Source organism: Accipiter gentilis, chromosome 4 (genome assembly GCF_929443795.1).
Source record: "Accipiter gentilis chromosome 4, bAccGen1.1, whole genome shotgun sequence".
NCBI classification, from domain to species: Eukaryota; Metazoa; Chordata; class Aves; order Accipitriformes; family Accipitridae; genus Astur; species Astur gentilis.
In genome coordinates, this window is record NC_064883.1 from 43,081,504 (window position 1) to 43,094,702 (window position 13,199).

Sequence of the window (13,199 nt, forward strand, 5' to 3'; positions counted from 1 at the left end):
GTGTGAAATAAAAGCCATTTTCTTTTTTCTTTTCTTTTTCACCTCTGAAAGAATAAACAAACACTCCCTGAATATTGAAGAGGACAATTTAGGAAGACAGTTCTGATTAGACTCAGATATGTAAACACACTTCTATTGAATAGCACTAATTAATATTCTTCATGGTTTTCTGATAGTTCTTTATATAACAAAACCCACCACTGGTTTTATCATTATTGTTAATTAGATCTTACTAATGTTCTTCCCCTTACCAACTGTCCATCAATGAAATGACTACAATAATTCTTAATCATGTGTTTCGTTTTTTTTGTTGAGACTTAACAGTACTTTTTTCAGCATTGTCAGATTTTGCTAAAGAACTGCTAAACCCTAGACAGGATATTTGCCACAGTACCAATTATATTTGTCTCACTATGCAGAAGACGGTCTCTAGTAAGTACAAAACCGAAAAAATGAAAAAGTTGGTTGAAACATTTTCTTAACATTCTTCCTGTGTGCTAGTTTGAGCTTTTAAACTATTATAAGCTACATAACTTGAACTCCAGCTCAACTTCCAAACAACTTAAGTTACAGTTGAAATGCATACTCAGATGAAGAAGAGTAGTTTCGCATTTTGTCCTGAATTTTGGGCTGTCCACTGGGATACCCAAACAGTCTTAGAAGCTGCAGGAGAGTACGTGTTTTCTGCATGTGTCCAGTTTGCTAGGTCTAACCACATGGGGGAATAACACATGATTTCCCCAGTGGTCAAGATAAATGGAGCATAACAGCTAGGCTGACTGGGGAGAGCAGCCTGTTTTCACAGAATAGCTGAGGTTGGCAGGGACCTCTGGAGATCGTCTACTCCAGCCCCTGCTCAAAGCAGAGTCAGCTGAAGCAGGTTGCTCAGAGCTGTGCCCAGCTGGCTTTTGAGTAGCCCCAGGGATAAAGACTCCACAACTTCCTTGGGCAACTTCTTCCAGTGTTGTGGAAGACCACAGTGAACCACCCTCACAGTGAAAACGTGTTTCCTGATGCTCAGATGGATTTTCATGTGTTTCAGTTTATGCCACTGCCTCTTGTCCTGTCACTGGGCACCACTCAGAGGTGTCTGGCTCCACCATCTTCATAACCTCCTATAAGATATTTATAAGCATTGATAACATCCCCCTGAGCTTTCTCCTCTTCAGGCTAAACACTCCCAACCCTCTCAGCCTCTCCTTGCATGAGATATACTCCACTATCCAGAGAACAATTATTTCTCAAAGCCAGGGATTAGTTTTATCTCATCTGTCTATATTTGCACACACTAACAGAATTCAAATTAAAGGCATGATTTCTATATCATCCCAGTACAGAGGAAGGATTTTGTAAATGCCACAAAGTTTAGTCTGAACTGTCCCAATGGCTGATGGACTGGAAAGGAGAATAGACCATAAGTAAGTTAAATACACACATGTGCACATCTCACACACAGGTACATTCCTACAGAGGTGCATTCCTACATGCGCTTCAGTTTGACTGTTTAGCAGAATCTCCTCCTTCCCTCAGGCCAGGAGGCAGTGAGCAGGCACTATCTGAAATTTCACATACTTTAATGATTGAGAAGATGACTGAATATTTATGACAATTGACAGGCCCTCAGCAAGTTCCTCATCTCTTGTTTTGCTTCGGTTTGTTTACTGAGTCTCCTTTGCATGTGACATCACTACAAATGCAAAAAGCAGATTTCACTTAGTAGCCTTTGCTTTACAGCTTAATGCCCTTATCAGCTCTTCATTTACAAGAGCTCTGCCTGCCTGCCTGGGTGCATGTGCTAGATCAAAGGAATGGCACTATTGAAGCATCCAGTCTCGATTTCTCAAGCAAAGTACGTGAACCTTGGCCCCACCACTGACAATAAGCAAGCACAACACTGAGGCTCAAGGCTGTTACTATGGTGGGCAGAAGCCAAATTCTGCACTTTCTCAATGCACAACACATTTGGATTGGCTATGATGTGCAGTGAGGATGTATGTGAATGTTTCACTCTGAGGCAAACACCAGCATTAAAGACAGAAAGGTGAAGACATCTCAAGACATTAGGTTTAATTGTCTGGATTGACCAAGAGTAACCTGGTGTCTCCCTTATCAGTAAGCATGTGAGGTAAATTATGCAGAGAAGTTACAGTGTATGGGTTTGTCCATGACATGGATTTAAAAGCAGAAGCTCCATTTGATAATCCACCCAAGGCAGAGAGCTTGAGCCTAGGAGACTCAACAGGAACAGCCTGGATATTCTGCATCCCAAATAGGATCACTTTGTCTTTCTTGCCCTGCTGACTGTATTTTGTGTCCCTCTTTCTTTTGTTGTGCAGGATCTGGGCCAGTTACACCTTCGCTGGTGAAAGGTGGCACACATATCTATGTCAACATGTCATGTCTTTCTTCATATCCATGATACATCAAAGAGAGATTCTTTCACATTCACTTTGGGGGTATACAATGATGGTGAAAGTATGCAGTGGTTTCTCCATCTATCCACTTTGTGTGCAGTGCAATCCCCGTTGTTGTGGCATGTTTCTATCAGGGGTCCTACTTTCCATTATTTCTTCTGGGAGTGATGAGCAGTCTTCCAAAGTGAGGTGTTCAAACCTTGATATTGAACTCACTCACAACAGGAATGCTTAATGTGCATCACCATTATTAAAGCATGTGGTGTTTTGCCTCTCAAGGTTTCAAGACACAAGTTTTGGTTATTTTGTTTTGTGCTGTTTAAGCTGACTAGTTCCTTCAGCTCTATTTCTAGAGCTGAAAGTCCTCCTTCAGCACAATGGGACAGCTGCCATGCTGCCCCGGCTTGTGCAAGGTAAGGGCTACAAGGAACCTGACCTTGTTCCTGAAGCAGACCCTGAACGTTGTGATCCTTGACTCAGCTAGAAACAAGGTCTGTGAACATAGAAATTAGGGAAATCTGGTAACGTGAGGTTATCTTCCAGGCTTGATTGACTTGGACACCCAAGGAACAGGTTCCAACTGAAGTTTTTCTTGCCATTTTGAGACTACAGTATGAATTCTCCTGTATGATTATTGTGGGCAAGGATGGAATCACACAAAATCACACATCTCTCAGTGAAAGGGTGTCTGTCTGATTGCCAATATGTGTAACTCCTGGGAATTAGATTATCACCTTCAAAGTCACCATTAAAGCTACAGAAGAGAGATTGGTCAAGGATTCAAAAGTTTATGGGGAGTAGAGAAGAGTAACTTAGCAGTGCGTGACAAAATTCCTCCCAAGCCTACAGCATGGATGCCCAAAGCTCAGCCAGTCATCCTATCCATCTCCCGTATAGTCAGGAGAAATAGTGCATGTAAGTCTAATTCATCCAACCTGCTTTGGACATCTCCTTCCACATGAGATGAAATGCACCCCAGACTGCATTTACTGTTTTGACTGATCACCCCTGATCAAAAGAGACCACAGATTAGTGCAGATGCAGACACCTACAAGGTAGGCACTTACATGTAATCAGATGCACTACAGACAGACAAACAGTGTGGTCATATGAAAAACAGATTCATGGAGAAAGAATTTTTTTAAGGTTAGGAAAGGGAGCTGTAATGGATAATAGCCATTGATCCAAACACTTGTTGAAAACTACAAGCTGAGCTATATCTGACCAGTATTGATGTTTGGGGGAAAAATTCCCAAAACACAGATGCCTCTTTATCTCCCATATTTTTCAATTTCATGTACTAACTGCTTCCAATTGGAAAAGCCAGAAACAGAAATGCAAAAATGCCAGCCATAAGACTATTCTTGGCAGACTGTCAAATGAATCTGCACACTGAGAAAGCTAAATCCTCAACTGTAGTTTTTACCAAGGTCTTACTCAAGCAAAACTCCCATTGAAGGAGATTACCCTGACTGTAAACCATGTAAAAAGATATCAAATGAGAGCTTCAGGGCTTGGCCAAGGATATTTGGGAAAGGTATTTTCAGGCTTTGACTCAAGTAGTGCTCCGAAAATTGAGATGATCTGGATTTGGATGGAGGTGATGTGATCTTTCCTCTTTCCTATCAATCAGCCTTATTTCTAAATTAGCAATTCAACCTGCAGGCATTTCTTAATTTATTTAGAGAGCCACATAAACATAAATGTTAACATCACTTACTGTTCATTCTCATAATATAGCTTGCCAATGGCCCAGGCAATGATGATTGGGCAAGGAATACCTGCAATAGCAAAAAATCAGGAGTTAATCACAACCCATATATGTATGGATGATACAGATGTAGATTCAGATTTGAGTAAGGAGACTCTTGGTTAATGAACTGGAAGACTCTAAATACAAGTGGTCCTATCTTGGTACACTGGAGATGTCACAATTTCTAAGACCCCTCTATGTATATATAAAAAAAAGATCATCTCAAAAAGAGAAAACTCTCCTGCCAGTAACGAAAGTTTAAAAAATTATTAACAAACACACGTATATACCTATATGTCTATATAAGTGATCAGATCAGTTTTGGCTGGCTTAAAGACAATTTTGGTCCCTTTTAATTTTCCTGCAGTTGATATGGCAAAACCTTAGAGACATCACTCGGAGGTGGGTGCTTAGATTTTTATTTCCCAGGCTTGGGGAAGCTTGTAAATTTATTGGGCTCTTTGGATGAAGTCCATTTTCAAAATTTTGAGGATTTTTTGTCGACTCTTCCCTGTGAAACAGAAGTATGAGAACGATTCTTTTGATATCTTGCGATGTCAGAATTCATTCATTGTTTGCCCTTTCTAAAGGATCCAGCTAGTCTTAACTTTATATGTAACTTTCTACCTATGATATGCAGTGTGCTCTGTGTCTGCATGTGAGTTCTCATCAAGGCCATGCATTTTGCTTTACAGGGCTTGCTTTCTCAATTATCCCCAGAAGGTGCTACGGTAGTGCTCCTTGGGTGCACAATTCATTGCAGCAGATGAGGTGTATTTGTACACTTAATATCCCTGCAGTGCCATATCCTCTCCTTTCCAATTCTATTGTTATACCAGTCCCATGTCCAGAGCCTTGCTCTTGTGCTTGTTTTGTCTCAGGCCCTCAGAGTCCAGCCGGTTTCAGGGGGATTTGCTGGAGCAGGAAACTGGACATGAGGACGAGTAAGTGGAGCGGGCCTTTTGACACATACCTTCTGGGGGAAACAGGAACTTTTTCACCCAGGCATTCCTCAACCAAACACTGTATTGATGTCAAAATTGGAGGAGGAGTGTTTCCCCTCTCTGTTTCCCCTTTACCTTTAACCTGTCAACTCAGGCAAAACCAAACAAGACAAGCCTCTCCAGTTCCATCCCTCATTCCACCCTCTAGGTTCACATTCCTCTGAAATCACTGCTACTCGAAGGTGAATTCAAGATTCAAAATGACCTAATCCCTCACGTAGGAGTCAGCACATCCTCATATCTAACATTGCCTTTTTATCTCCCATTTGTTGCCGCTTCTGTGGGACATTACATCTTTAAAGAGATGAAGCAGAGTGGAAAGAACCACAACACCATAGGGAAGGGACCAAACTGCTTAATGGTCATCTTTAACCTCAGCAAGAAGTATAGTGCAGCTCTGATCTCCTGCACCACCACCCCTCGTGGCTTTTGTACCCTGCAGGTGATTGTGCTGTCTTCCAGCTTGTTCACCATTGACTCGCAAGGCCTGCTGCACTTGTTTCCCCCATGTTCTTGCTAGGTATGAACAGATAAAATGTGCCATGTCCTTTCTCCTAGAGCATAACATCTTTCTTTTTCTTGTGAAGCGGAGAAAAGGGATTTGAGAATGAGGCTGGTAAAAGATCATGTATGGGAAGGCAAAGCAGAGCCAGAAAACACCCAAAAGGGTGAGAGGAAAGGTATATTCAGCTCACACCACTTCTACATTAGTAATCAGAGACCCAGAAGGCTCTGAGAGAGGCAGGGAGGGAAAATATTAGGGACCAAACCAGTCACGGCGTCTGTGAGAGCTGTGTGAGCAGCTGATTTTCCAGTTTGGTGACAGAACTGAAAAATATTGAAAAAAAATTGAATCAATTCCCCACATAAATATTTTCTTTCTACTACAACTCCTCTTTCCTCCCATTTGATTTTGGATTGAATTACATATTTTGTTTTAAAGGCTGTTTCTGCCTTCAGAGCTGCAATTCAATTACTTCTGCTCAGTTCTGAGAGGAAGAGGCAATTCTGAAAAAAAATATCATTCTACTTTCAGAAGAGAGAATATTTGTGACTTTTTTCCACTTTTCTTCTTTTAACAGAACAGAACTGCTAAATTCACTAGTTCTGTTTGACCTCAGATTTTGCATTCAAGCGAACAAGCTGTCCGCATGGGGTTTGTCTTGCCAAACCTCTCCTGGCCAAATTCAAATCATGGATATATTGGTTGGAAAGGGCCTCTGAAGGTATCTGGTCCAACCTCCTGCTCCAAGCAGAACTATCAAGACTAGCTCATCTCAGCCAGGGCTTAGCCTTGCTGAGTTTTCAATACCTCCAGGGTCAGAGATTCCACAGCTTCTAAGTCATGTGTTCAAGTGTTGCACTACCTTTTTGTTAAGTTTTCTGTTTTCTTAATGTGCAACTGGAACCTCTCAGTCTGCAATTTGTGGCCATTGTCTCCTTCTTATAACATCTGCTATTACCAAGAAGAATTTGGCTCCGTCACCTTTGTAATTATCCTTTGTATCATTCTTGGTACCTAACAAATCCCTCCTTAGCTTCCTCTTTGCCAGATTAAACAAGCTCAGCTCCTCCAGCCTCACTTTACAGGTCACGTCCTCTAGATCCCTAGTCATATTGACAGCCTTCTACTGGATAATCTCCAGTTTTTCAACATCCCTTTTGACCTAAAAGACCCCAAACTGACCACAGTATTCCAAAGCCAACCTTGCCGAAGCTAATAAGACAGTATTAGTAACTTCCCTCAATCTTCTGGCCACATTCCTAGTGCAGCCCAGTACGTGTTTTACCTGATTCATGATGAGAAGGCACTGATGGCTTATAGTCAGCCTGCATCCATTACAAGCCCTATATCCTTTTCAGCAGGACTGCTACTCTAACAGTCGGTTCTCAGCCGGTACTGATGGACCAGCTTATGTTGACGCAGCTATGGAAAAGGAGCAGCCTTTGCTCTGGCCCGGGCTGACACCGTAGAAGTGAAGTAACAGGGCATGCAATGACCTATTTTTGTGTCTTTGAGTAGCCACAAGGATAGTACAAAGATGACACGTGACTCTGTTAAAGGCTGTTTTCTAGGAACAAATGCCTCAGCAGTCCAAAAGACAGCTGTAAAGTTGGACTGGCAGATAATTAGGCTTCTCTTCTAGTCAGTTCCTCACTTAGAAGTGTCTCTTGAGACTGAGGGGTCCATAGGGCATGGACAGTGCCTTTTCTGTTTCATGCCATGTTGAGCAGCAGCGTATAAGGGGTTGTGATCACTGCTTTGCCGATCAAAGTGAAAGGGATGTGGTACGAACTGCTGCATTCCCAAAATGCTGAGCCTGGGACTTCTCTTTCTTTCCTTAACAACAGGTGCCTGAGGATCTAAATGAAGAAGGTAAATCCAGCAATAACCTATTAGCTTTATGGCAGCACCAGAGTGAACAACTAAACCTGATTTCATGTTGTTCTGACAAAGTTAGGTTGGAATGTCGGATTTCACCACAGTGGCATTTTTAAAGTTTATCCTTGCTACTCTTGTCTTTATCACTTTAATGCCAGGTACCACATAAAGCCGTTTTAAACACACAAGTCACTTACACCATCCTATGAAGAGAAAGACCCATTTCCGCAGCTTATCTGTGGAATAAGTCATTACTATAGCGGTGTGTAAGTAGCAGCCTTCCACAAACATCCAGAAGAAGTTGGTCACCACAAAATAATTGTAGACAGTGGTGATACATCGACACCAGGGCTGGAAAGGAAACAGAAAAGAATATTTTAAAATCATGGTGAGAACATTTAAAAAATTCTGTATGTTGTTATACCCTTAAAAATCAATGGTAGAATTCATTCATGGGATGCAGATATATACATGTGACTTGGAATCACAATATGTTAGGTGTTGTCAGGAACCCACAGCTATGTCTGTGACTTTCTGCCGGGCCCTGGCTTTGATCACAACATCTCCTGTACCTAAGCATGCCTGGAAGGTTAACAGGCCATAAGGCACGCCCACACCAGCAGTTTGCAAGCAGCTTAAGAAGCAGCTGTGTGGAAAGAAGACAAGAGGAGGCAAGTCATTTGACTACAGATGACCTTTCAGAGAGGTACAGCCATAGCCTAGGGTCATATCCAAAGGGGACATAAGAGTCTAAACATATCTTAGGCAGTGTAACCCACCTGCTGAGCAATGCAAAGAAAATATAAGATAGAAGTTAATGTCACAGTCTTACTTAATTTCCACTGAAGGGAAGGAGCACTGCTGACATTTAGAAAAAAGATATTTTACTTTAAAGATATGCTTTTATCAGCTACTTCATCCCCTCTATTCCTGCCATAAGTGCTTCAGTCTGTAAGTCACATCACTGCACACGTCACCTCTGAATTATGCCATAGCTTCCATAGGAATTTTTGGTCAGGCTTAATGTATCAGTAAAGGCATCTTCTCCTAATGGCAGTGCAGTGAAAGCACACCTATGGAATACACAATTAGCTATAGAGAGGCGGATGGTAACATCACATCAATAAATCACAGGTAACTGCTGATGGTAATTTCCAGAGTGCTACACACAGAAGTCGGGGAAAACTTCTTTCTGACCCAGCAGGCATTCAGTGTATTCCCTGAAGCTTGACATTAATTACCTATGTTAGCTGGGTTCATTGATGTCATTTTAGTCTCACCATTCTCCAGCCTTTTAATTAACTCTACTACAGTATTTGAAACTTGTGACCCTCAGTTAATTTTATTTCAGACTTCATATGTATGAGGTATTGATGATCTCTAGGCAGTCAACAGACTAGCAGATGCACTATCAAATCAAGCAAAATTCTGTGGACTAAGAATTTATTGGAGAAGGAACACAGTTACAAGACGATTGCCCATTCACAAGTTGTGATCACTTCTGTTTATTGAGCTGTAGTAAATGGAAGAAATCTTTTGGATGTGTTAAAGCTTTCATTTCTGTATTATTTCATTAAGATTTGAAATTTAGATTGGCTTCATCTTTAAAATAGGATTAAAACCAAAACAACTCAGAAGAAGATGAAATATTTTGTTTTCAAAGTTTTGTTGAAACCAAATTAAAGTTTCTTTTTTTTTCTCCTTTTGGCCTAAGCAAAGGAAAATAAAGCCACAAACAAAAAAAAACCCCATTTTTGGCTAACACCAAACAAATATTTTGGCTCCATTCCTGACTGCCCCCCAAAGTAGTAAGACTAGATTTCCAAAGACTCTTAGTCTCACACTCAATTTTTCAAAGGTATAACCATGAATTAAATCTTTCCCTGTGGCCTCAATCTCATGTAAATTCTCTGATATAATGTCTAGACTCTTGTTCCCCTCTCTCCCTCAGCTGCAACACTTACACAGTTTTTATCCTCTCCACAGCTGCTCTTTTTCACAAGAACTGTAAAAAAATAGTTATACCTGAGCCTGTTGTTCCTGTGTCAGAACTGAGTGGAATTGGCTGGTGGATTGGGAAGATACTGGGACAGATACAGACACATACACATAATGGTGGCAAGATCTCCCTCTGCATCGTTTCCATAGGAAACCAGAATAAAATGAATTTTGAGCAATTCCTTTTGGAATTGTGGATTTATTATTATTGAATAATAAACCCAATTAGCAGAACTCATTAATTTATACCTTTTCATTTATTTGACCGAGGATTCTTAATCCCCACATGTATCCACCATTAGGCTCCAGATATCTTCAGCAATTCCCCTTCTTGATTTATTAACATAAGCACTATAACTTCATGCAAAATGTTTCCATGTTGAGTCCTTGATGCTTCTGTAACCACATTAAATGATCTCCACTGATCAGCACAGAAGAGATCACATCCTAGCATAAGTGATGTTGCTCCCATTGATTTTGGTGGTGTTATTTTGACTCTGACTTATACCACAATAAGAACATAACAAAGTTATCACTAACTTCGCATAAAGCACATTCCCAAAAAGACTGTAATGTTCTGCAGAGAAAGGATGAGTTAATGAAAACTGAGGCATGTGAGGATCTGTCCTTTTATTTGCAGGTTTATATTTTCCTTGGCACTTTGTGGTCACATTTTAAAAGGCATTTGAGTGCCTGACTCCAACTGATTTTTCCTAAATAACTGTAAAAATCTGTATTAAGATTTGCAGTATTGTCATGAGAGTAAATCACACAACATGAAACAATAAAACTCATATACCACCATCTTCCGTAGTCTGAAAATGTCAGAAACACAGACAAAGCAAACAGTGAATTAATAGAAGCTACATCTTCTCAAAGGAGCATCTGGTTGAATAATCATACAGAGTTATGCATAGACTTCTTTATCTAGGTACTAATGACTTTTCTATTTGTTTTCCCAAAGTGTGAGATTGAAGTTCAGATGTCAAATTTTACATTCGAAAAGTTAACCAAGGATGGTGAGTGCACAGCTGACATTAAAATGAATGGATATCCAGGCTCCTGGGGTGGTTTTCAATTTCTGCAGGACCAGTTCCTACATGAGTGGAGCCACATTGACCGATACCAGCTATGGATCCAACTCATAACCTATAGGCGCTTTAGTCCACCTGCTTTCCAAAGAGAGAGAGTATGAAGGGGGATGTATTTGTGTATGTATTTGAATGTGTGTTTGTAGCACACTTTTTTCTTGATTATGGAGGTAAATATCAGGGGATGGCCCTCAAAGGAGAATACTCCACTATAAGACTATTACAAGAGAAAGAGAACAGTAAGAAACCCTGCCAAGCGACTATCAAAAAGGACTACTTGACAAGGAAATGCAGAATTATTGCTCAAGAAAATAAAGAAAAATGCTTTTTCTTTTGGAGTGGATGCTTTTAATCCACTCCAAAATCCTTGTATTATTGGGGTTGCTGGGTGACTAAACAGGGGGAGGCATTACAGTACTTACTTACATAGGGACTGATTCAGTGTCCTCACTCAAACAAGCATCTGCAGCTGGGAGTTACTTGAGTGAACAAGAAATAACACGGAGAGTAAAAGAAATGGGAGCATGGTGATGGGCTGTATTCCTCAAGAGTGCTCAATGCCATGCAAAAAAGACACCCCACTTCTTGCCCTCTTCAGCCTTCCCATGTTTTATTGTGTGGATCTGTCTGGTCCCTTGAACTGTCTCTGACTTCCAATCACCCATCAGAAAGCTGGCTTAGGTAGCTATGCCAGCAGAAAACTCCTCCTTGCATTTTTGTTGGCTAGGTTAATTCTCCACCAGTTTAGTGAGTTCAGTCTCCAAGGGTTCAGTCCTCCCCAAGGGATCAAGAAAAGGAACAGAGCTAGTGCAAAAGAAGCAACAGGAGGTGGAGTGAAGCGTTTGGGTCCCTGGAGGAATGAGCCATCCCTTTCAGTGACAGGGAGTTGCTGCTGGATGCAGCCCGGATCAAAGAACTTCATGCTCAAGGCCAGCATGGTGAAGAAGGGCTTGGCAGAAAAATGGAATTTTGTGAAAAAAACCCACAATGATATCAACAAGCAAAAATTATACTGTTTCAGGCCCTATTTCTTCTTTTCTTGTGAGTCCCACTGACTCTAGGCAGCAAGGTGCCTACTGTCATCAGAAAAAGTAGCTGACTCGGAGCCTCAACAGCTAAATCAATTATTTCTGTACCCATCTCTTCATGGAGATGTTGCCCTCTGGAATGAATGTTTTCTCTATCCAGGTGCACATCACTGCAAGATGCTCTGACAAAAATGTTCAAGAACGACCACATTTAGCGTGTTGCACAACACTGTGTCTCACAGTATATAAATTTGGAAAGTATTTATGGTCAATGAAGACATGAGAGAAGCTTTTGGGTGGGATTTTCACTTTAAAAAACCCCTTTGATATTCAGTAATGAGGAAATAAATGAAAATGTAGCAAATCTAAGCTCATTTTCTTCATCTTTTTGAAATGATATGAAAGTCACTCTGAGCATGTGAATGAATGGCTGTCATTTGTAATATTTCTACCAGATGAACAAATCCCTGCCCGCCCCCAAACTATATGACAGAGACATACTACCTCCAAGCAGCCACTTACTTCATTGCTTTCATGTATGTTGTGATCTATCATTTGAAGCAGAAACCACATCACATTCCTCAAGATGAATGTGGTGATCAAGTTCCAGTGGATAATATTCCGCAGGCATCTGATACTCCTAAACAGGGAAATACATTTAAATCATCATATATAGTGAATATATACACATACATGTTAATGACTATATAAAACAAACAAGCTAATTCTATTCACTTGCAAAATTCCTCATGGTTTATCCCTCTCTGTCCTGGTTTCAGCTGGGATAGAGTTAACTTTCTTCCTAGTAGCTGGTACAGTTTGTTTTGGATTTAGTGTGAGAATAATGTTGATAACACGCTGATGTTTTAGTTGTTGCTAAGTAGCGCTTACCCTAAGTCAAGGATTTTTCAGTTTCCCATGCTCTGCCAGCAAGCAGGTGTACAAGAAGCTGGGAGGGAGCACGGCCAGGACAGCTGACCTGAACTAGCCAAAGGGATCTTCCATACCATAGGGTGTCATGCTCAATCTGTAAACTGGGGGGAGTAAGCGAGCGGCTTTGTGATGCCCAGTTCCTGTCTGGGCTTAAACCACAACACCCTCCATTACCTCTCTTACACTACGAAACAGGAGGTTCATCTGTCCAGTGGGTCAGCAATAAGAGTCTATGAGGCTGTCTGTAGCTTACATCTTTACCAGCAAGCATATCTGGGTCTGGTCCCATTCTCTGGCTCTCAGGGTAAATTGCACAGCCAGTGCCAAAGCAAAACTTTGATTTTGCAGTGTAGTCACAACACAAATAAATGACATAAATAGAAAACAGCAACAGGAGGATGGCAAAATCTGTGCTTCAAAAAGAAACCACAGCATAACCTTTCTTCCAGAAACCACATCATAACTTCTGCAAAGCCATGTACAGCAATTTGTCTTGATGACCTGAGGAGCTCCCTTTGACAAGAATCAGTTCAAGCAAGTGAAACAGGATCTACTGGAAAGACTCAAATATTCACGTGGTCATTTCATCCTTGGT

At 41.0% G+C, this 13,199-nt stretch overlaps 1 protein-coding gene across 3 annotated transcripts in view; it reads right to left on the reverse strand.

Annotated features, from left to right (window-relative positions):
• The window catches only part of CRHR2 (corticotropin releasing hormone receptor 2), a 161,330-nt gene that overhangs the window by 39,897 nt on the left and 108,234 nt on the right, over positions 1 to 13,199 (reverse strand). For all 3 annotated transcript variants that reach the window (XM_049798716.1, XM_049798715.1, XM_049798717.1), the window contains 3 exons: positions 12,194 to 12,311; positions 7,752 to 7,905; positions 4,135 to 4,195 (listed from right to left, as the gene is read on the reverse strand). In XM_049798716.1, coding sequence (XP_049654673.1) covers positions 4,135 to 4,195; positions 7,752 to 7,905; positions 12,194 to 12,311 — 333 coding nt within the window. The remainder of the gene's footprint in view (positions 1 to 4,134; positions 4,196 to 7,751; positions 7,906 to 12,193; positions 12,312 to 13,199) is intronic.